We start from the raw sequence: 25625 nt of genomic DNA on the forward strand, positions 1-25625 counted from the left end.
GAAGACTACCTGGGTGAACAAGAAGATTGAATAAGCAAGTAAACAAAGGGTATGAATAAGCTACTGGAAGAGAAAACAGATGGAGAGATGGCAAGGCAGACAAAACAGTGATGGGGCAGGGGGAGGGGAGTGATGCAGAAAAAAGTGAGCAAACTGAGAAAATGCCAGTTTCCGTGCCTCAGACAGAAAAGCAAATCTGGGGAGAAGGAGGGGGGGGAAAGGAGCAGAGAAACAGATATACAAAGCAATCTAAAAATATCCAGACACAGAGGAAAAATGGGGCAACTGGGAAGAGAAGCCAGAGGAGAATAAAACCCAAAAAGGATTGGTAGAACTATTTTTGCAGGGAGATGGCTTCAAAGCATTTAAGAAAGACACACACAGAGCTCTGCGCTATAAATGTTTTTGTGGGGTTTTTTTGGCACAAAGAGCAGATGATGCTGAATTCTGCAATCAGGATTAGGCTTGCATAAAAACATTTGCTCAAGTGTTGGTGCTTCTGCTACGTACAAGAAATGGAATAACAGTCTTTAAATCTGATAACCCAATATTGAAAAGTCTAGCCCTCCAAGCTAGAGACTTTAGCAGGAAGGCAGAACAAGAAGGATGCCAAAAGAATCATGGCAGCAAGAGGAGTAAATGTGTAGGCAAGGTGGTTGCCTACTGATCCACCAACCTCCATTTCCTCCTCCTCCTCTGAGTAGCCCTGATATAAAATCTATTGCTGATCAAGCTCAGTACACACAACTCTGTTGTGGGGAGGAGGCAGGCAAAAGCAGACTTCAGGCTTTTAGGATCTACAGTACTTTTTCTTCTAGACCGATGATGGTCAAAGGCAAAGCTAAAGCTTCAGGCAGACATATGTGTATTGGAATTAAAGAACAAAGGTCTCTCTGAGTATGTAGCACAGACCTAAAATATTTTTCCAGTATCAGAAGGGAGACTGCAGTCCTTTTCATACAAAAATCTACTGTCAATTCCTCCCTCCAGTCCCACACTTTCTTTATTTTAGCATCTTGTGAGTATGTGTGAGTGTTGGTGTGTATGCACACACTTTTTATTACTGCCATTGTTAAATAACTGAAAGTCAAAAGTCCTTGTAAACATGCTACAAAATACCCAGAAGATCCCAATGTACCATCTGGCAACCTCTAACTAAGTCCCACTGTTTTAATGATGAAAGGTCCATATAATTGCCCCAAAGCCTTAGGGTCCAAGGAGCGGTTTCTGCTTCCACAGCAGATACTTCATACATCCTGCACCACAGGCACTAGCAGGAGTATTTGGTCTTTTTCAAAAAGAACCCTAAATACGGTGTGAAAGACATTGCCCTAAAATTGGAAGACATGACTTTAAAATTTTGAGCCAACTAGTTCACTTGCAACATCAGAACTGAAAGGAATCGATGTATCCACAGGCCAAGGTAAGTACTGTACTTTAACTCTTATTTTAGTCAAGAGTGCAATCTGTCGAGGAAGCACCAACTCACCTCTGTTCTCTCATCCATCCAGCCTTTAGTGTGAGCACAAACATTTAGGCATGCTGGGATTTTGTAAATTCTTTGGCATTGTTTTACTTTGCTTCATCCTTTAGATCCTTTGCTACATGCCCCTAAGTTATAATCTCAATTTATCTACAGGCCATATCAAAATCCATAGTTTTGGCCCCCAAACCTGCCCTTGACTTATACATGAGGTTACTTATACAGTAATACACAGGACCCTTATGCAAGGAATGGAAAAAGCTGTATTTACAGGAGTTATTTTGTTCTCTATTAGAATGGAAAGTTCCAGTCCAAGTCAGGTGCCAAATGACAACTCTAGGGAAGAGCCATGAGCCTCCACCATCCCATGAGACACACACATAGGAATAACCTGTATACATGAGTAGAAAGCTATGCCCAAGTCATTAAAGATCATTGGTTCCAATTCAAAATTTGAAAACTGGCCAGCAAGACTGCTCAAACACCTGAGCACAGACAGCCAGTTAAGGCTTCTCACTTTACCAGAGAGGAGCACTGAGAGGGGCAGTTAGCACATAGCTAGCTATGAGAGAGGGTCTCCCCACTTTTGTTGTTGTTGTGTGCCTTAGAGTCTTTTCCGACATATGGTGACTCTAAGACACGATTTGTTTTCATGGCAAGATTTGTTCAGAGGAAGTTTGCCATTGCCTTCCCCTGAGGCTGCGAGAGTGTGACTTACCCAAAGTCACCCAGTGGATTTCATGGCCAAGCTGGGAATCAAACCATGGTCTCCAGAGTCATAGTCCAACATTCAAATACCACTACGCCATGCTGGCTCCCATTGAACTTGCAATTTTACTTGTTATTCTCAGACTCTTGAGAATTAGAAGCCATTGCCCCATCTAATGCAAATCAGCCAAAGATCAGCAGAACTCAAACCTGCCAACTGTCCTCCCTTAACTTATGCTACACCTGCAGAAACTGGAGAGCAGTGAGAACATAACCTCCATAGAAGTGTGGGTTTGGAACAAGCCCATTCATTCTTATTCATGCATCACTAGTTTGCTGCTCTCCTGAGCTCAGGCACCCATAGCACATTAATAAAAGAGAAGACATTCTGTTGAATCTGTTAGTGGAGGCACTAGTGCAGAATTTCCCAGCATTAGCTGCAAACTAACGAAAACACTCCTATTCCATACTAGCAGAAGTACCAGCTTCATCTAGGTTAGAATCCGGCAATCTCAGAGGGGAAAGTAACTACACATTTAAAAGCAAAGAGAATGTTAAAGTGTTCTTGGATTAGTTTTTTAAAGTTTTCTCCAGTGCAACACAGCCTGGAATAATCCTGCTGCATCAACCTGTTTCCAAGACGCTATGTTGAAAAAAGAGACAAGCCAGGCACACACACAACAAAAACAAATTCTGCTGTCATCAGGTTACATGCCAAGAACGGGGAATGGGGGGAGAGAGTGCTGGCAAGGAAACCAGAAACAGGAGGCCAAAAGATAATGAGCAAAGATAAAGAAGAACCAAACAAGTATTGGGCACATGAGACACAAGAATTAGGAAGGGGACTCTTTTTCTCTTTTTAAAAACACATTTCTATATAATTAGTGTAGTATAGGCAACTCTCCAAAGTGGGGTAAACGTTCCCCTTACGGGTCTAAGCTTCCTTGATTTCTCTACCACCTCCAACATGTTTCCAAATTTACCCATCGATCACCATCTTTTCTACCAGCCGCCTCTTTGCCTAAGCATTGCCAGCCTCACAAGTTTGTTGCATGGGTAAAGTGGGGAGGAAGACTCAGTTACACCATCTTAGAGCCAGCGTGGGATGGTGGGTTTGAGTGTCAGAGTACGACTCCAGAGACCAGGGTTTGGTTCCCGCTCAGCCTTGAAGCCCACTGGGTGACCTTGGCCAAGTCACACACTCTCACCCTCAAAGGATGGCAATGGCAAACCTGCTCGGAACAAATCTTTCCAAGAAAACTGCATAATAGGTTCGCCTTGGGGTCGACATAAGCCAGAAACAACTTGAAGGCACACAACACACACACAAAGGCTTGCTGCAAGAAAATCAAGATGGTTGGTACCTATATAAAACTCACTAGAGAAAAAGAGAGATAGAGAGATGTAAATAACAAACCAACTGATCACATTTTCTTATACCACTTATCCACACCCATACCACCTTCCCCCATCCTTTGCTGATTCCCTTATTTCACATTTTAGCTCCTCTCTTTCTATCCTGGGTATGCAAATAAAAATAATCTGCCATGTATACCCCTCATACAGTAAAGTCTTAATTGTATCTCTCCACTTCATTCTTCCCCCCACCATGGTAAAAATCGTCAAATGCATCAGCCTTTCCTAGCCCCTTAACCATGGCAGTTACCCTTCACTATATTGAACACACAAAGAAGCTGCTTAAATAAACCCCAACACCCACACGCTATCCAGGCTGCAAAAATAGCCAAAGGGAAAGTCAGAGAACGGCATAGGGAATGCGACTACAGTGGACGTTTCTGGCCCACCAAAGCCGTGGTGCTTTTCTTTTTTCCTTTAGCCTCCGGTTGGTTGTGTCAGAACAGCTGATTTTCCCTCCTCTCTTCCCTTTCAAAGCAAAGCCACTTGGCTCAGGGAAGGCGGCAGGCAGGATGCTGCTCACTGAACTCGGGTGTTTTTTAAATGCCAGATTAATTAGACGGCAAATTATTTCTCCAAGTATCAGCCAGGCTCTGGCTGGCGATAAACTTCTCATGACCCATAGAACTGATCAATGTGACCGAGTGAAGCTTCTTTGCCTAATTTTAGAAGTGCCTAAGTTGTTGGTGGTTTTTTTAAAATCTTTATTCTTTTTCAGGCTCCAGCAGTTTCAATTACTTTGCTTCCGGATCTCTCACTTAATAACCTGCCAGCAACCTTGCAGGATGAACGGTGGCTATGAAAGTTTGAAAGGATGACCCAGCATAGGACTGATGGAAAGTTTGGTCATTTCTGGAAGGTGTGCAAAGAAAGGAAAAAGAAAAAAGAGAGAATGCCTTACTCTAGCAAGGCAACAGGGAGGATCTTAGCTTTAAGGCAGTTTCATGAAATCCTAGGTTCAGTCCTTGCAATTTTCAGTTTTAAAAGGACACGCCAGTTACTAGCTGATGGCATACCAATAAAGCTGTTTCAAACTAAAGAGACAGAATCCATCCTAATTCTAATAAAAAAGCTGACAACAAATGTGGAAAATCAAACAGTGACCCACAGACTAGAAACATTCAATGTACATTCCAGTCCCCTAAGAAAGAGGGCATCAAGGATTGTAGTAACCATTAGACCAATTATGTTAGTCTTCCGTAAAAGAAAATGCTCAAGATTTTAAAACAAAGACATTTAACGTACGCGAGAAGCATCAGATGTCCAAGCTTGGTTCAGAATAGGAAGAGCCACTGGGGATCATATTACAAACGTACACAGGTGAAAAACTTTAGAAGAAAACCACCTTGTGCTTTATAGATTATAGCAAAAATTTCCATTGTGTAGATCAATGTAAAACTATAAATTGCTCTAAAAGAAATGGGTGTGGAAAAACATGTTATTGTCTTGATGTGTAACTTATGTTGAGGACAAGAGTCCACTGTCAGTACAGAATACAGAGAAACAGAACAGTTTCCAATTGACCCTTATCAGACTATCTGTTCAATTTATATGCAGAACATATCATACGGAAAGCAGGATTAGACTCAGAGGAACATCAACAGTTTAAGATACGCAAGTGACACCATGTTAGTAGCTTAAAACAGCAAAGTCCTTGAATGATTACTGATGAAAGTCAAGGAAGAAAGTGCAAAACGCAGGGTTACATTTTAAGGCATTAAGAGCATTACTAACACAAAAATAATGACTATGTATGATTTACTTACTTCATAATGAATGATGAGATACTGAAATATGACTTTGGCTCAGTCAGAGATCAAAATGGTGACTAATGAAGAAATCAGAAGAAAACTAGGACTTGGAAGAGCATTGTAGAAATTAGATAAGATCCTCAAGTGCAAACCTGGTTTGGTATAAAACGTATACCAATATCTTCAATATCCTGTTGGGGAACCCTGATGCTCCCAGATTCTGAGTGCCTTCTACTCCCCATCCAAGGACTTTGTCTGAGGAGCTGCTTCCTTAGGCAACAGTCCTCTGCCCTTTATAGAGAACAACTTCCTAGCAATTCCTTCCCAGCTATGTCTTCCTTCTAATGCTATTTTGCCTGATGAAGAAGCCTGTGAAATGTTGAAAGCTATTACTATATGATGTATTTGGGTTGGGTATCACTACAGGATGGATTCTGGATGATGTGGTCTTTTTGTCTTGCGGCCAACATGGTTATCTGTGAAATGTTACCAATTCCTTCTGGCCCCTGCCTGCTCCTTCTTCCCTGAACTTCACTTCCAGGAATTAGTCTCAAGGACATGAACTAGCCCCAAGGGCATAATTCCTTGTGCTACTAACCTTAGCTCAACTGCTGGCTTTCCATCAGACTCACTTGTTTCTGTCCAGACTAATCTATCTGTATGTGCTGCTCTACTCAGCCCTGAATTCAAATTGGGGCTCTGCCTCTGAAAAGAGGACTGCCTACCTTCTTCAGATGCGTGGCAATGAGCCAGCAGAGGAACTAAGAAAACGTTCATTCCTTTTCTTTTTAGATTAAGAATTTCTCTGCACGAGGCAGTTCAGTTTTCTACTGAGATGTGAAGCTCCTTTGTGGCACGAGGCAATGCGGATACGGAGGTGATGCTCATGAATGTTCGAACAAGCCAGTTCAGTTCTCAGCACTATGCTCCGGGGAAGCTTATCAGTTCCTCTATATAAGAGGATGAGTAATGGCAGACAAGTTTCTCCAAAAGATAGCTCTGCCAATCCCTACTGAGCTTCCTTGTAGCTCTCAGATGTACAGGAGAAATGAACGTGGACAAGGTTGTATTCCGTGCAAACAGGGCAATGCTAAGTCACCTAAGATAGCATGCCCTGCAAATGAAAAGTATACCACAGACAGGCCTTCACATTTTCTGCAGAACATAAGAGCCCTATGAAAGATATGGAGGGTTCCTCAGCAGACCTCAATGTTGAAAGACCTTCCTGAGAATTTGAATCCCACCTATACAAGCAAATTCACACGATTTGCAGCATGTCTGCCCCAAAGCTTCAGCCAAAGAGCTGTGCCAGACATGAAAGGAGATGCATTCAAGGCAACAGAAACCAGAGTGCCATAAGAAAAGCATAAACAAAATCCTGTGTTATTTTTAGGATTTAATAGCAGCTGATGGTTGATGGCTAGATGCAAACAACAGAGCCCAATTAAGACTGTAAGAACAACGCTGGGCCCGGCTCGAGCCCCAGTCGTCCTTTGTGCATATTTTCCAAGAAATAAGCAGCAATTAATTCTATTCATCTTTGAAGACTGCTCCTTCCACTTGTTGTTTGCTTTGACAGCCTTTCTCTGCAGCTTTTGGACAAGCATGACAAAAAGGTGTATATGGAAGGGAGGGAGGGGTAGAAAGGGTTTATGGCTGCATACTGAAAATACCTGTGGAGACATCACAATCAGATCTGAAAAAGACACACACAGCAGGCTCTTGAGAGCAGCCATCTTCCTTTCAAGATTTCTACACCTAAAAACAAAGAGGCGGGAGGCTGATAAGAGCAACTTGTTTTGGAAAGGGTAGAACTGTGATTGAATGTGCGAGCCACATTTCTATACTTAGCAAAAAACTATGCCACAAATAATCAACATTGATTTTAGGAACGATCCAGTGGATTGTTGAGGGCCAAAGCACACACCATATGTGCAAGGTAGCCATAATGGTCACTAAAAAAGAGGGAAGAGTGGCAGGGGGAGAGACAAATTCCTCTCTATAGTCCTTTCTTTCCATACAAAATGCACCTTTCCATACTGCTTTTCCTTCTGCGGAGTTCCAGGTCCACAGGATAATACAGGTTAGATGCACCCTTATCCAAAATCTTAAAAAAACAAAACAACAACAACAACACAACCAAAAACAAAACAAAAAACCCAAAACTTTTTTCTTGGGTAGCTGAGATAGTGCCACCTTTGCTTTCTAATGGTTCATTGTACACACACTTTGTTTCATGCACAAAATTATTTAAAATATTGTATAAAGTTACCTTCAGGATATATGTATAAGATGTATGCAAGCTGTATGTGTATACTATTTGTGTTTAGACTTGGGTCCCATTTCCAAAATACGTATTTCATTATGCAAATACAGGTTTTCTGGAATCCAAAATACTCCTGGAGCCTCAATCTGTACAGCTACTGCTGTAATCCCAACATGTTGTCCCATGTTAATGATAAACAAGAACAGAACATAAGAAAAGGCTATGCAGACAGGAAAAATTAAGCATCAGGTATCATCAAGGGACCAGTATGGTGCAATGATCTGAGGACTAGACGGCAACTCTGGAGACCAGGGTTTCAATCCCTGCTCAGCCATGGAAACCCACTGGGTGACCTTGGGCAAGTCACACTCTCATCCTCAAAGGAAAAGGCAACCCGCACCTGAAAAACCCATGACAGGGTTGCCTTTAAGTCAGAAGGGCTGAAGACACACAAAAACAAATCACCAGGGAGTATGGTAATACCTATTCAAATGTTGTTCCCCAAATGTGCCCCCTTCATTTTTCTCTCACATAACTGAATTATTACTAGTCATTACTATGGGGAAGAGCGAAGAAACATGTGGATAAAATCTCCCTAGCATACAGGATAGCTGAAGGCCCAGATTCTGAGAACAGGCACGCTGCTCAAACCTACTGTTACTACTTGGACTTGGCTGTCGTGGCAAAAAATTTCCAAAAACTGCAATCTCTCTTGAAATTCTTCCACTGAGGCAAGCCAGTCTTAATATGCTGGAATCTGTTGTAATGCAGTGGTTCCAAAACTTTGGTTTTCCAGATATTTTTGACTTCAGCTCTCAGAATTCCTGACTGTTGGCCAAGCAGGTTGGGGCTTCTAGGAGCAGAAGTCCAAAACACCTAGAGCTCCAAAGGTTAGGAATCACTGGCCTAATGTTTCTGCCTTTTAGTGTTCCATTAATCCACTTTTCCAGACTCCCAGGAAAACTGAGTATTTCTAACACATTGTCCAGGAAACAAGTATGCAGCAAAAGTATAATCTCTGCTCATGTATACCACAGATTTCGCCAGTTCCTCCCTGTCCCTAAAGAACCCTGGGAACCACAGTTCTGAATGGGGAAGCAGGAATCCCTAGAGATTTCAGCACCAAACTGTAATTCCCAGTATTCATTAAGGGAAGGCGTGAGTGTTCTGTGGGCAGATGATCCAAAACAGGGATGGGGAACTGGCAGTTCTCCACCTATTTTTTGACTATGTCTTCCACTGACAATGCTTGCCGAGGTAGATGAGCATTGAAATCCAACCACAACTGGAGGGCTGCAGGTTCACTAACCTGATTTATTCAAAGCACCTTAAAAAGCAGCAGTCGCTTTAAAAGCCACTGCCGAAGGGCGACATCACTGGTTGCTGGGGAAAGGAAACACAGCACTTCATCTCTTGCCAATAGCTCTAAGGGACATTAGTCCCAGCTTCCTTGCTCCTAGACAGAGTATTTCCCAGCAGCGATTTCTCTTCCCTCTTCACTACTGCATTATTCTGCAGGGAAGACAGAGGATGTACTTTAATACTCAAGCGCTAGAAAAAGCAGATGATCAGACATGAGCACACAAAACAAAACAAAAAAACCTGACATTCACTGTTTGCTCTAATAGCTTGGGTTTTATTTTGATGCCATTTCAGCTTATAAACCACCCTGAAAACAACATGGGTGGAAATGCAGAATCTTTTTCTGTGAATCAGGAAGAACCGACACTACACCAACCAGAACGAAACTGCAATGCAGACACAGAATCAAATAAATGGTAAGCCTCATCAGCTGTTTTGTAAAGATGCTTGTTCCTGTAAAGATACCTGAACCTCCTTTTTAAAAAAAATCCAAAAGAGACTGACCAACAGAATGATCTTTGTATTTATACTGGTTGCCAGCACTTCGCTCTTGGCATGCCCAAAAAGGACAGTTGGCCGGAAGGATATAATTATAGACACCATTCCTTTTATTCCGTATGCATGTTATATGATCTGCTTTCAAGCTGTGCTTCTCTTTCTCTCTCTCTCTCCCCGCCTCAAAGTCATAAATTGCCCCAGTTTATGCCAACAAAATTTGAACCCCATATACTACACTGAAGAATAAAACAGGTCTAGGCTTTATTTTGGTGCCATTCAGAACTGTGGTTTCCTATCAAAGATCTGTGACAGAGCTCTCAAGAACCCAATGTTTATAAGACAAAGGGTCATATAAAGGGAAATACAAGGGAAATTTATTACCTCTGTATTTATTGCAATCTTTTTACAGAGTATATTTGCACCAGAAATGTGACCCAGAATATACCAGAAGCTGGTAAAGATGCAAGAATATGCATCTGTGAGGTCACTTGTATCAGCAGCGCAAGAAGTGAGTCAAGAAAAAGCCTCCCAGAAGTGGAAACCTGCTCTAATGCAATGAGAGCTCTCCTTCGCACTTATATTTCATACCAACCTCTCCCTAAGGTTCACACTAAGGTTCAATACAGAATAAATTCAATATATACCATGTTAAATAAATACCATGTAAAAATTTTTTTAAAGTTAACATTAAAAAAAACTAGAGGGGCTTGGCCCACAGCTGTTCCTGGGGGCAATAGTAGTTGGCAGATCTAGTTGTAGTTTCCTAAGATGTTACTACTGCTGCAGCAGGAACTGTTCGATCCACAGCTTTCTGATTCAGCAAGTGTAAGAGGCCCTTCCACCACTACGAAGGGTAACACAGCAAACACGCAGCCAGCTTCCTCTTTGCACCACCAAGCTCTAAATGCCAACAGGGCAGCACATGCCAACCTGTGCTAACCTAGCAGGCCTTTTTCTCCTTCTTAACACACAGGGAAGAGAAGATGTTGCTGCCACCAGCATGACAGTGTCACAGGGACGCTGTTGTTGTAATTACAAAGATCCCAACATGCTAATAATTATTTTCCTCTAATCGCCCACACAGAAAATAGCATGTGCAGAGGAGAGTGTGTTTTTAAAATTAAGTGCCCTCTCACAACACAATCAAAACAAGAGAGGACTAGCATTGAGGAAAAAGGAGAGCTCTGATTCTAGATCCAACTAGATTTCTGGGTACACTGGCCCCATGTTCAATCCCAGGCTTTCCCACTTGGTGGGTCATTTAGTGAGTGATGGCAAAGATGTCAGAAAAGACAATACTAGACTAGACGCACTGATGCTGTGATCCAGAATGAAGTTGCTTGTTATGTACTCCAGCTGCAATATAATGGTTTATGACAATGCCTCCCAAACTTTAATCCTCCAGGTGTTTTGGACTTCATCTCCCAGAAGCTCTCACCTAGTTTGGCCAACAGTCAGAAAGTCTGGGAGATGAAGCCCAGAACATCGGGAAGACCAAAGTTTGGAAACCATTGGTTTAGGAGATCCTTGTTTGAGTCCCTATTGACCTAACACACAGTACTGTACTGCTATGATGATAAGGTAAGGAGGGAGAGATCCATGTATGTGCCTTGAGTTCATTTGAAGAAAGATGAATAGAGGGACACAGTGCTTTAGTCAGTAAGATGTCAATTCTGATGACCAGAAGGTTGGCTGTTCAAGGCGCAAGTGCCACATGAGGAAGTGAGCTCCTGTCACTATTCCCAGCTTCTGCCAACCTAGCAGTTCGAAAGCATGCAAAGGCAAGTAGATAAACAGGAACCACTTTGGTGGGAAGGTAACAGCGTTTGGTGGCCATGCTGGCCACATGACTACTGGAGTTGCCTTCGGACAACGCTGGCTCTTTGGCTTAGTGAAAGAGCTGAGCACTGCCTCTACAGTCAGTTACAACTAGGGATTCATGTCAAGGGGAAAACTTTATCTTTACTAAATAAGTACCTGCTGTCTATTAGTCTGTAACTTAATTTGAATCTTCTCCCCATAGAGGGTGACTGAATGAAGACAACAATCCAAAATGACAGTTCATCTCCATTTAAGGAGAACAAAATACAGCCACTAAGTAACATAATATACACAGGGTTATGGCCTTTAGCTCTTGTACCAGTAAAAGGTGCAGACACGTGAGGATTTTGAAAGATGCAACTTGTCATGCAGGTTCAAGGAAAGCTATAGCCAACAATGTTCACTTTTCTACATAACTGTTAAAAACATCAGTGTTCCATCTTTTTTGGCAGAGCATCTCGTTGCTCTTTCTTGCTGGCTCTTATACATAATATATAAATAATATACTTAAAAATTAAAAGTTTAACGGCAACAATTGCCGCAACACATCTTTAACTGGAGTACAACGTGATTGTTCAGTGTGTCCTAGTTGTACCCAACCTGGTATTGCTGGATTCCAAGTCCCATCAGCCATAGCGTGCACAGTGAATGGATGCGTGGAATTGTATGCCAAGCCATCCAGAAGGCCCTGGGTTGGGGAAGGTTGATTCATATGATTCACCATCTCCATCCTAGGGAGCTTTCTTCCTCACCTCATGTGCTGCTGCCTCTGGCAATTAATCCTGTATTTGTCCAATCTCGACCCTCAGGGCTCAGTCTTTCACTGCAGTTCACGACCTCTTGTCCAATCCACACACAAGTGTCAAAGGTTACTGACATCACCATAGGAGTCCTGACAAAAGATGCCTGTTCAAGTTACTGGCTGATCAGCTTCACATCCATTTAAACAGGCAGCTGAAAGAACTTTAACTACCCATACTGTGAAACATCTTCATAAGGCAAGGATTACATTTCAGTTTAAGCCACTAAACTGTTAGGGTACAAAGGAACACAGAAGTGCAGGGAAGGAAAGTGCAATACTGTTGCCATCACATAAAATGGAATTTGAGAGGAAACAGGGACATCTCCTCTGCATCCTTGGTCACCTAGCATGCTGGATTGTACTGCCAGGTTTTCACACCTTTAAGTATTTTCCTTAAAAAACTGTACTTCTATAAAATTTAGGATTTTACAAAGCCTGCTGATCTCCTCCCTTGTGCATGGGATCATTTCTATTATGTAAGCATCAGCACTTCAAATGTGAACACTGGAAACAGAAGAAGGAAACAAACAAGACCCTCTAACATGCTAGTGAGGCTTGTGATAGAGGGACTAAAAACCAAATGTTGACATCCATTCATAGCCTCAGCTCTAACATCTTTAGAGATGTGGCCCTGACACCAGGCAATTCTTGTCAGCATCATGGCCGAACAGTGGCATAAAGAACTGTTATTTTGTGTTTAGTAGATCCTGCTAGATGGTTTGTTTTCAGTCTGGCAGTTCAAGGATATAGAGGCAGTTGGGAACAGACTGGGGGGATAAGCATCCTTCTCTTTGGTTCTGCCCTGTATATACCCAGGGATTTATATTCCAGTGGCTTTGCATGGGGAGAGGGTGCACTGCAGTCCAGGGGGCCCAAAGTGTTATCCAACCCAGAGGATCCACAATGTTTGCTATGGGATGGTCTTGATAGAGTTGTTTAGGGGTCCTGTTCTACCACCTGTTGGGAAGAGATGCTGGAACCCATCAGCTAAAGGACTGTGATGTTTTCCTCTTCTGTAGACCATTTGCAACATCCATTTACCACCAATAAAGCTTAACTTATAGCAGTTATGTGTGTCGGTTTTTGGTATCAGCTGGAATTGCATCCAACTCAGGACACTACAAAGACAACATGTCTTCCCAACATCAAGTTGAGGTTCTTTCCTTCTCCTCCTCTCCTGCCTGCATCTGCTTTTTGTCACATATTGCCTGATATCCTGAAGATCTTGAAAGGTTGCACATCTCTATGTATCCTTTTGGTAGTCCCAAAAACATTATCAACCTAGTACTGTACAGATTTTCACATTTTTTAAAATAACCATCATTTGCTACCTTTGTTTTACTTCTGTCTTGTCAGCCTTCTAAGCCTTTTTTTATACAAATGCTTAACATATTTCCACATAGCTTAGATTTACCCCAATTTGACAGATACCCCCCCCTCTTGTTAGCTACTGCTAATGTTCTGGACCCTGCCTGAAGATTAGAAATGGAAGTTTAAAAAAACAAATCAAAATCTGGAAATGTTATTCTCAGAAACCAGTGGCTTCTCCCATGGGCATCTGATGGCCACTCCTATTCTGGGAGTCATAGTCCTCAAAAATAATATTTCGAAAACGGCCAAAGATATGAAATGCCCAATGGGTTTTACTGATATGTCTCTGCCTGAAGAAGTACACCAACTGAGCAGGGCTGTAAAGGAGTATCCCCTGGTATAGGAAACCTCTTCAGCTGTTAAGACACACCATGCTGGGCTGCCTGTATGTTACAAAGCAGGGGAAGCCAGCCAGCTCCATTTTCTGCACATCAGGTGGCAAGTTGCCAAGTTTGGTCGTGGCAGCGCCAAGCCCTGCCCCCTTACCTCCAGCAGTCAGGAAATGCATTCCTAGAACAGCCAAGTTCCTGAAGAGCATCTGAGCGCCAAGACAATTTCTTGCGTATTCAGAAGAGAGCCCACTGAAGGGAGGCCTTTGGGAGGAAAAAACTCATTCAAAGCTAGACACATAATGAAAGCCATCTCCCAACATTGTACTGTACCCGGTCAACTCACAACAGCTAAGGGACTGAGTGGGGTTCTATGTGCATTGGGACAGAGAAGGGGAATGAAATCAATACAGCTGTGGATTGAAAGCAAGTCAGAATGTGGGAAAAACTTAAGTTTCAAAATCCAGACAGCCCTCTCCCTCAGACTAGCTTCCCCGCACTCAGAGTGAGAAGGTTGCAGGGAACATGAGATGGACAGCGCAACTGCATTCATATCTTGCTGGGTGGGCTTTCCATAGATAACTCGGTATGAACAGAATGCTGGACCAGATAGACCTTTGGTCTTATTCAGCATGGCTCTTCTTACCAAGTATTATGCTCTAATGACATTGTAAACTCTGTAAGGAAAGGCAAGACAAATGCAAATTTAAATATCTGGTATAGAATTTGACTCAATTCTACATTACAAAAAAGAAGTCACTAATTGGCAAGGTTTATACAGGAAGACTGCATACATATTTCTATCCAACTCAAACAGAAGGAGTGACAGAATTTAAATTAGGGGGTCACCCTTTTGACCTATAGACAAATATTCTGGTTGCTATTTGGATATCCACACACTTTTTAGCACTCGTATATGTTGCAAAACAATACACCTGGAGTAGTCAGTCGGATACTCCCTACATGTTTCAAACCATTGCCATAATAATTAATCTCCCCTGCTGGCTGGGACTTTTAAGAGGTGTAGCTCAAAACAGTCAGCTGAACAGAATCTATATTTTAAACAAAAAAGAAGGCTGGAAGTGACTGGACATCCATTTCTGATTTTACTTTAAGGGCATTTGGTAGATGCCTGCAACTTTGCAGTGCAAAATGGACCAATGGAAAAAACTAATTTTACAATCAATAAATTGTCAGAAGGGCATGAAGGGGCTCTAAAGGAGAATGAGGCTCACAAAAAATGGCCTTGAAGGGCCATGTGCAGTCTATGAGCCAGTCTGGCAACCTTTGATGTACATGAACATAAACATGGTTTCAAATAAATTATGCCCCTTCTGTTTGTGGCAAGCCAGCCAGCATGGTGTAGTGGTTTAAGTGTTGGACTATGACTCTGGAGATCCGGGGTCAATTCCCCACTTGACCATGGAAACTCATCTTTGGAAAGTCACACACTGTCAGCCCCAGAAAAACCTGTGATAGATTTGACTTAGGGTCACCATAAGTTGGAAACAACTTGAAAGCACACAGCAAGAATAACAATGTTTGAGATGGAGGACCAATACAAGTTTGACGTTTGCCACATTTACACCAACATAGACTGTACGGCCTGATAAAAGGTACCCTCTTTTAACCCCCCCCCCCAAATTCATACTGAGTCTTCATATGCGAAGAAAGTGTATCTCAAAACAACAAGTGCAAACCACTGATCACTCACAGAATGCTAGACTTTTGGACCCAATCCAGTGAGGCTGTTCTTATTTACCATGCAGACACATCCTGAAATGGCATCATGGATCACCAAGACTTTTCTGGTGTCTTTTACTTCCACCATCACAGGTAAGAAGACATCCAAGACCTGTCTCCCTGTTAGTACACCATCTTCCTACTCAATATCCTCAAGGAAGCCAGAAATGATAAACTTCCTCTAGCAAAAGCTCTGATCTCTGTTGACAGGCATAAATTGCTAGCTATATGAGGTTTTGGCAGCATATTTTAGAAGTGCCAACCTCTGCATGACCCACTCTGCTGTTTTTCTACACATGGAGTTGCTTCCAGTGTGTACAAAGGAACATGCTAAAGAAGAAAGAGCTGATCACAAGCTCAGGAAACTGGTCTTCAGAAGCAAAAAGGATATCAAAGTGAGTCCTCTCTCAGGCTTAGAGGAAGGCAATGGCAAACCTCTCAACAAATAATGTCAAGAAAACCATAGGAAAGGATTGTCTTAAACTGGAACTGACTTGAAGGCATAGAACAACTATAACAAGAATTGCCAGTAGCAGTTGCAGTCCAAACCTCTGGTGGGCTACAGTAGTCTATCTCCATCTTAAAGGCATCCCAATACAGTGGTGCCTCGGGTTACGAAATTAATTCGTTCCGCGGCCGCTTTCGTAACCCGAAAAGCCTTCGTAAGCCGAATTGCCATAGGCGCTAATGGGGAAAAGCCGCGTTTCGTGCGAAAAAGCCGAAAAAAGCACCAAAAAATTTTCTTCGTATCCCGAAAAAACATTTGTAACCCGGAACAATGATTTCCTATGGGATTTTTTCGTATCCCGAAAATTTCGTAACCTGGGTATTTCGTATCCCGAGGTACCACTGTACAGCAAACACTGTGGTGATTTGGAAGGGTTGGGATTGTGCAATAAACACATTCTGTCCCATCTCATCCTTGTTCACAGGGAAAGACCTTTCCCGCCTCACATTTTTGTAAGCTGCTTTAGCCATGGCTTATGGAGGGATGTAGAGAGGAAGGCCACATACTAGATGGATGGACTCCATTAAAGAGGTCACAGGTATGAATCTGCAGGAACTAAGAAGAGCTGCGGAGGACAGAGAGTCTTGGAGATGTCTCATACACAGGATCAGCATGGGTCAAGATCAATTTTTGTTAACAACAAAAAAATCCTAACAGCCCAAATCACAGCTCACAAATCCATTGAAACCTATGTCTTAGTTAGGTTCAATGCGGTAATGCTCAGTTATCAGTTCTTAAATGAAAGCATCCAGACAGGGAGGTTGAAAAAAACACTAAAGACTTATATTATATAACACATAAGTTAAACATCCAGCCTTACAGTATAACTTAATACCTCAATTAAAGCAAAGTAACACTTCACCCTGAATCCCTTCCGCACTGTCAGTTCTCATCAAACCAAGCTACAGTACAGCATTTATTATTACAATCCATAGGCCCCTCTATACAAACAAACAACAAACAAAAAATGTGTAACATCAGATAGGATACAACCTAACAATAACATTGGCAATAAAAACCTTTGAGATGCTCTGGCCAATTTTAGGCGCTCCCTTCTCTTTCATCTTAATTATAAAAGATAGGAACTTGGCAACCAAGAGGGACCAAAGTCCCTATACAGCTCTTACCAATTCCTCCATTCCTGTCTGGCCTTACTTCATCTGATCTTCTCAAGATTTCATTCATTCCTATCTGCCCCTGGCCCTGTTGTTGTTGTGTGCCTTCATGTCGTTTCTGACTTATGGCAACCTTAAGGCAAACATATTTACTTTATTGAATATATATCCTGCCTTTTGCTCCAAAATGGGACCCTATTAAGTTATCATTGCAAGGTTCCCCCTTCCCTTCCTTTGTGGCTGAAAGTGTGTGACCTCCCAAAGATCACCCAGTAGTTTTTCATGGCTGAGCAGGGATTTGAACCATGGTCTTCAGAACTGTGGTCCAACACTCAATCCTCTACACATCTGTGGTTCCCAAACTTTCATCTTCCAAGTGTTTTGAACTTCAACTCCCAGAAGCCCCAGACAGGTTGGCCAGCTGTCAGGAATTCTGGGAGCTGAAGTCCAAAATCTCTAAAGGAGCAAAGTTTAGGAATCACTGCTCTACATCATGCTAGCTCCCTGCCCCTGCCTCATCCCTATTTATTCCTGGTCCTACTTCTATTTCTAGCTGGCCCTGACAGTTTCAACAGACAAGCTTCTGGTTTAATAGCTCTCCCTTCACAGTATCCCAAAGGTTGCGATTGGCTGGTTAGGCTCAGGCTTGCTTAGCAATTCTCTTTACAGACTATAAGTCCCATCGACCTCAGCCATCATTGCTGGTGTCACTAGCTGGATCATTGTTCAGGTGCTTCAGCATACTCTCATTGCAGATTTTAGTTTACTATAAGATTTTTTTAAGTTCAGGTTGCTGAAACAATGCTTCCCCCCCCCCTTGTTTGCTGCCAAGCACAGAAACTATCCCTTGTGGTCCTGGCAGAGCTGGCAGAAGGAGCTGGAACGAAACATCAGAGTAACTTGATATTTTCAGTTCAAATGCCATTTAGTTTGCAACAACATACCCAAGGCACGAGAGAGAGAAATAGGGCATAAAGGAGGGAGAATAATCTCCCTTCAAAAACACGCCATCACCCAGTTTCTCTTGCCTCTCTACTCTGCCCTGCAGGCAGGTGCAATCCAAAGAATTCGCAGCCGTTTGTGGTCAAAGCTATGAAGAAGTTGCGTGTGTTACACAACCAGGTTCACTCCAGGTCATCAGATGCACTCCAGTTCCAGAGCAGCTGTGGCTTCGTCTATGCCATGGCTAGCAGCTCCGAGTATCTCTGTCATAGTTTCCCTCTACTGCAGTCAGCAGTAAGGAAAACTGGCAAGAGGAGATCAACAACCAGAAGCCCCAGAGAAAACTGCAAGCTCCTTCAGTATCTCCAGTTGTCCACTCCCAGCTTTCCTATCACATTTACCAAGCTAGAGGCAAGCAACGCATGTGGAAGTATTGCTGCCCAAGGCTTTGGCATTCGATTAACGGCAAATCTTAGGGCTCTCATGCCCTAAGAAACTAAAATTTCCAGGACTCTCTAGTACTGAGCCAGAGCAGTTAAAGCGGTCTCAAACTGGATTATTTTGGCAGTGTGTTCTGCACCCATCTCATGGCAAGATGAGAGAGAGAACTAACCTGGATTTTCACAGGAAGTTGAGACTTCAGTGTTAACTGGGCTTGGACTGGAAACATGAGATTCTAATGTCTACTCAGCAGGATAAGGAATTAATTTCACATTTTGTTTAAGATGGAAATGTAATGGAAGAAAATGTCATAAGTAAGTAGATTAAAACTAAATCCCAATGGGTATTGTAAGAGCCACAATTATAATACCTTAACACTGAATCATGTGTTGTGTGGCTTCAAGTCGTTACTGACTTATGGTGTCCCTGAGGTGAACCTAAGGGGAAAAAAGGGTTTTCTTGACAAGATTTGTTCAGATGGAGGTCGGCCTTTGCCATCCTCTGAGGCTGAGGGAATGGGACTTGCCCATGGTCACCCAGTGGGTTTCCATGGCCAAGCAGGGATTTAAACCCTGTTCTCCAGAATCCTATACCACATTATGCCTATCTATTAAACAAAATAATCAAAGCTTTTCTCTAGGGTTAAGAGCATCCCATGCGACAAAGATCCAGAGACTAGCAAGTCATCATAGCGGCAAGGATCCTAAAGGTCCTGTTCTAAACACTATCCTCCATAGACTTCATATCAGTAATCTCCCACTTTTGTTTTATGCCTTCCAACTACCTGAGCAACGAAGTCCATTGCCTACCAAATATGAATATCCATGCCTCTGCTAAACAACCAATATGGACATTAACCGTCCATCTTATGGAGAAAGAAACCTTTGGTTATAAAAAGTTCTAGAAACTTACCAAACTGAATCCCCCTTTTTAAAGACTGAAAAGTCTGTTCCAGTTTGTTCTATGGGACTTTCTGCTGAAGGAGTGTGCTAAGGATCACAGCCTTGGCCCTCCAATAAATGCTCTCGCTTAATCTTTGCACATGCCATGGGAGCACCAAAACAAAACTCCCAATTCTGGGAGAAAGACTGCATATAATTCAAATAAATAATAATAAAATCTGTCTCTCTCAACATGAGAAAGCTAGATCAAAAGGTGTGACTGTCTCACCTAGTACTGTGTACTCAGACTGGAAGCAAGCCTCTACAATCTCAAGTGGAGATCTTTCCCAACAACCAGGGTCTATTCCAGGGGTGGAAAGCATGTACCCCTCCAGATGTTATTAGACATCTCCCAGATATAATACAGCATAGCCACAGCTGTTAAATTAGGAGCCAGCATCTCTGGGAGCCTCAATTCGCTTTGTACCAACACATTATAGGAACCAGTCAGGAAATACAAATTTCAAAATGGGAAGCTTGATTTCCAGGTGTTGCACACAGCAGGATTCAGGTATGTTTAAGTTGATCCATTCTCCTTGCCACTGCAACATAAACAGTGATGGCCTGTCAGCTTTTCCTTGGCCTAAAAGACATCACTATGTTCTTTGGAGAAAAACTAGGGAATAAATGAGATCCAACATATCATCTTATTAAAGCTCAAGGTTGTCAGGCTTGAAATCCAACCCAGTGCAACCTTTTTATTGGACTAAGCTGGGAAACCAGGTTTCAAATCCATGGTGAGCCAGGAATACCCCTTGGGTGACCTTGGGCAAATCACAATTTCTCAGCAGAAAGGAAGGCAAGGGCAAACCTCCTCTGAAAAATCATGCTAAGAAAACCGTATAATAGGGTCACCATTAGTTGGAGTCACCTTAAAAGTACATAACAACAACTGTCAGATTTGGGTAAGAATTACAAGCACCTCAAGCCCCAGAGAAACCCCATTAGTCCCAGCAGCAATGAACTCTGAGGAAACTGCTTGTGGGGATGGGGGAGAGAGTAGGGATTGTGAGAAATACGCTGGAAATCCCAGTTTTGTCCTGGGGAGCCTTCCATTCTCCCCCCCCCCCCCTCCTCAAAACTGCCTTCCCATAAAACCTGCTGCAAACCAGCATGTAGGAGAAATTTTCAGGGCCGTGGGACAAAACCAGAACACAGGTCTGTCTGCTTTCTGTTACAGAAGTCACCAGGATGCCCTCCAATAAATTTACACAATCTGGAGAGATGCAGTCTCTGAGGTACACATGGCTCAAGGTGTTATGGGTTAAAATCAAATCCACAAGGAGTAACCAGAAAGCTAGAGAAGGCACTCAAGCTTAGCCACTGGGGCACCAGCACATTGTCCTACCTAAGAGGCAATCATCTTAACAATTTTGCCCAAAGGGAAAATTTGCCCAGACCAACATTCTGACATTGCTGGGGAAATGCCAGCAAAATTACACAGCAAAGAGGAGAAAAGGAGGAACAAAACTGAGCCACTTGTAGAATTCATCAAGCCACTGAACAAACATGGGCACAGGATGGGGGGAAGCAATAGCTAGGAATCTATACGACAGATCTCCTTAAAAACAAATCCTTCAGAAAGCACATTGCTCTATGCATTTGCTGCATTCCCCTTCTTCCTCCTCTAGCAGCCAAATTGGTTTCTCTCTCTCTCTCACCCCCAAACACAAATCCTTCACAGCTCCCTTGCCTTCTCTACCTCTGTGGGCATCCATAAAAATATCAAATGGCAGGAGGGGAGGGGAAAACACATACACATACCAGACCTGCTTCTTAAAGCTCCTCAGAGATAACACAGCACTCAAGAATGCAAGACAAGGTCTCCCTGACAAGCAGCAGACGTGGGAGGGGGAGGAAGAGAAAATGCCGGCTTCCTGTGTAGCAAGCTTAAACCTTTTCATAGGGTGCAGTGTCAACAGGCTGCACAACCACATCTGCCAATTGCATCCCTTCTCCATGCTACATTACATGCGCTACTTGCAAGCCCTTTCAGTTTTCCCCAATTCAACCCAGCCATGAATGTAAGGACAGGTCTGTGAGCACACAGCAAGCTGAACACTGCTGAGGTAGTTCACACAAGAAGGAAGGGTCTGTTCACAGCAGAAGGAGCTGATGTCATTTCAGCAACTGGGGTGGAAAGTATAACCCCCACTACACGCACCAGCCTTAGATAAGAGAGGCTCTAGTCTAGGACAAATTCCTACCCCAAGGCTACTGTTTGTATGTTTTAAAGAACTGGAAGAGCAGTGGCTGTTGTTGGGAAACAGACAGACCTGTGGAATAAAGCCCACCGCTACATAAAAAGGGAGCAATTCCTCTGCTGAGAAATTAAACCCTAGACTGAGAAATGGGAAGCCAACAGGAAGTGCAGCTGATACAACCGCAGTGAACATTTCCAGATGAAGCATCTACAGTTCAACAGAGAGATGCAGAAATGTGCATACAAAGCACAACACAACATACTATTTCGAACTGGAAGGAGGGGAGGGATGCTATCATAAGACCCAAAATGGTGCAATGTTTTTCCTAGGAGTCCTATTTGAGGACAGGGGTGGACTGCATCACCTTTCTATAGTAAGCGATGGGGAAAAATCCTCTCTGCAGCTAGAACCTCACTTAGAGCCAACAGCTGGCAAATGCCAGCTCCTGCTTCTCCAGGGCAACAGGAAAACAACAGGACCTATCACCATCGTTTCTATTATTTGTTTTAAAGCAGGGCCACATGTCATTTCTGCCCACCCCTGGAAGGAAATCACAATGTACACAAGCAGCTGGAAGAGCAATGGGGAAAGAGGAAGACTAGAGGGAGGCTTAGAGGGGGAGGTCTATGCAGGCTACTGAACGCCTGACCACTAAGGGGGCTACTGAAGAAGAGAGAGACGCCTGTCCTCTTACCTGCTCCTCCGCCTGCGAGGGGGCTTCTCCGCCAGAGCTGTGGATCTGGAGAGGAGGCGGAGAAAGAGAGAAGGCAATGATGGAGGGCTGCGGGGACAAGCAAGGACAGCCACCCACTCCACCCAAGACAAGCACATCACCCCCAAGACCTTCCACAGTCACAACTCACATAACCCTCCTCTGTGTCTGACACAACACTAGGCATCCTAAAGCAAGTGTCACCCAAGAAGGGTCAAGCAAAGGCTTCCAGAGCTTAATGCTCTAAATCGAATCAGACATTGCCTCTATTTGGGGTGTCTTTTGCATGCATACACCAGCAAGGATCACCTATGTACATCCATATTCCCAGGGGTTTAATTCCCCCTTGTGTCCTTGCATCAGGCTCCATATTGACACCTGCCCTATTTTGCAGCCACTCTGTCCTACCTTGCTCCTCAAATCTTACCCTCGCTTGAAAAATTCATACTCGTTGCTCACCCTTTTACCTGTTCACAGGATACCTGTGTCTCTCTCACACTAGTGCACCTATGCTGGCTCTTCAAATCACCAACCTTTCACACCAGGACTAATGGCATTAACCCCCCCAAAAAACCTCCACAACTCAAACTCACTGAATGCTAAAACCACCTCTACTGCCTTCAGGATGAATTCGTATTGCATCAAACCCATATCCTTACCGCTCATATGCAACCTGGCTCCACCCCAAGCTTTCCATTTCCCCCTCCCTGTTCACAGGATGCCTCCACAGCTAGTACATCCGAAATTCATCCTACACATCATTCACATCCCAAATTCATTGTACACCTTGCAGGGATTCTAGCTATCCTACATATGCTTCCAACCAGCGATTCTTCAACCACTAAGTCCTCCCCCCAAAACCTCTCACAGTGATTATCCTAACTCCCACTTTCTCAATCCCTCCACATCCCAATTTCTGACAATACCTTCATGCCATGTCATGTAACCTCGAATTTCCTACAGCCTTTCTCCATCCTAATCCCTCTGCAATAGCCCTATTTGGACCTGCACATACCCCAAACAAACCTCTTTTCAGGCTTCAATTCTTAGACATCCTGTACCAGCAGGTAGTCCTCTCTTCTTCTGTCTCCGACCTATAGGTTCATTGCCCCATATCCCACATAATCCTCTGCTCCCAAATCCCTCCATTCCTAAACCCCACACAATGAATGCTTACCCTTCGCTTCTGCACCTTCAGCTCCTTGCTACCCCCCATCTACCATATGTATGTGCCTTCAAGTCACCTGCTAACCTCATGAATTTCACATGGTTTTCTTAGGCAAGGGATACTCAGAGGTGGTTTAGCCAGTGCCTTCCTCTGCCTTGCTTCAGCATCCATCCTCTTAACACTTTGCCATATTGCTGTACCTTGCATTCGCACCCCAATCGCCTTCCAAACCCCCAGCCTTTCAAATCATCCTCTCCGATTCCAGACCCCTCTCTCCCCTCAGCTATCCTACATTCCCCACCTCTTCCATTTCAGACCCCAAAGGAAGGACTCATCCCCCCCCCAGGATGTTACCGGGGGGGGGGGTCCGGGGGGCCGGACCCCCCCCCCCCCCCCCCAAACAAACGAAGGGTGTGTGCTGCTGCTCCGCCGCCCCCCCGAGCCCCAATAAAAGTGGTGGCACTTTTTTCGGCCCCCCCCCTTCCTAAAATCCTAGCTATGTCCCTGCCCCCCAGCACCCCCCACCTCTGCCTACCTCAGCCCTCAGGTCTCCCATACTTCTCCCTATTTGGAGGGAGAACTCAGTCCCCAAGTGTACCCCACTCCTCTTTACCTCAGCCCCCAGGGACCCCATACATCTCCCTATTTGGCAAGGAGAACCCCCAATTACCCCCTATCTCTCCCTATTTGGAGGACTCAGCCCCTAAGTGCCCCATTCTTCTCTCCACCTCAACCCCTAAATACCCCACACCTCAGCCCCCCCGGGACCCCCCCCCCGTCCCCCGGTCACCCCCCCCCCCCCCCCCCCCCCCCCCCAGGGACCCCCTCCCCAGCCCCCCAAGTACCCCATACCTGTCTCCTCACCCCAGCCCCAAAGACCCCCTACCTTAGTCCTGAGGTACCCCCTACCTCAGCCCTCAGGTACCCTCCCTTCTCCTCACCTCAGACCCCAAGCACCCCATGCATCTCCCACCTGAACCCCAAGGTATCCCCCATTTCTCCTCAGCTCAGACCCCAAGCCCCCTCGCCTCAGCCTCCAGGTGCCCCATACCCCTCCCCACCTCAGTCCCCAAATTCATTATCATCATTATCACCTAAACCCCCAAGCCCCCCTCACACCTCCCCTAATCCAAGCCCCCTCCGAGGCATCCCCCTGAGCCTCACCTGGAGGCCGGTCCGTCGCGGGGCGACCGAGCAGCCCCTCCTCCTCTCAGCATCCGCGCTCCCGCCGACTGAGGCGAAACTAAGACCCCGCTCCCCTCCTCCTCAGCCTAACCTGGGCACGGCCCTCGTTCCGCACCGCCTCCCTCGCCGTCCCCGAGCCCCTCATTGGCTCCGCTCCCAAACCCTGGCCTCCCATTGGTTGGTCTCGCTGCCACTCTCCCCCTCGCTCTCGCCCTCTGGAGCGGGGAAGCGAGGAGGGAGACCGAGCGCCACCTCGAGGCCAGGATGGGCATTGCAGGGAAGCAGAGCCAACCCTACCTGCCTCCAACTGCATCTCCCAGCATCCACAAAACAGGGAGGCCTTTATTGGAGCAACCAAAATAGCACAAAAGACATAGATAGTGCAAGTTTTCCAAGCTCATCTGCCTTCTTTATCGGGCAAAGGAGCTGTTAAATATATGGTGATATATATGTGAATGGCATATATTCATCATTGTGTATATGTGTGTGTGTATATATATATATATATATATATATATATATATACATACACATACATATATATACATACACACATGTACACACACGTACACACACACACATATATATACACACATGTATATACACACACACACATATATACACACACATATTATTATGTACTTATTATTATGTATTAATATTATGTATTATTGTGTATTATATATATGTTTGTGTGTGTCTGTACATATGAATATATATGTATATATATAATCTGTACATATGAATTTTATTATTATTTTCTTATATCTCTCAGCATAGGGACTTCCAAGATAGGGACATAGGTCAAAATTATTATTATTATTATTATTATTATTATTATTATTATTATTATTATTAT

General features: G+C 43.9%; 1 protein-coding gene across 6 annotated transcripts in view; it reads right to left on the reverse strand.

The window, feature by feature from the left end:
- SCAI (suppressor of cancer cell invasion) overlaps positions 1-24873 on the reverse strand; it is a 56221-nt gene extending 31348 nt beyond the window's left edge. For 3 of the 6 annotated variants that reach the window (XR_006104910.1, XM_042477799.1, XM_042477798.1), the window contains exons 1-2: positions 24746-24873; positions 22396-22440 (exon numbers count right to left, since the gene is read on the reverse strand). Coding sequence is in view for 3 of the 6 variants with exons in the window: in XM_042477799.1 (XP_042333733.1) it covers positions 22396-22440; positions 24746-24798 (98 nt within the window). In the remaining 3 variants the exon portion in view is untranslated. Of the gene's footprint in view, positions 1-7031; positions 7080-12057; positions 12198-13964; positions 14072-22395; positions 22441-24745 lie in introns of those variants that run through there. The other 3 variants (XM_042477800.1, XM_042477802.1, XM_042477803.1) reach the window with 3 other exon arrangements.
- Between the last annotated feature and the right edge of the window lie 752 nt (positions 24874-25625).

This window comes from Sceloporus undulatus, chromosome 7 (genome assembly GCF_019175285.1).
Source record: "Sceloporus undulatus isolate JIND9_A2432 ecotype Alabama chromosome 7, SceUnd_v1.1, whole genome shotgun sequence".
Taxonomy (NCBI): Eukaryota; Metazoa; Chordata; class Lepidosauria; order Squamata; family Phrynosomatidae; genus Sceloporus; species Sceloporus undulatus.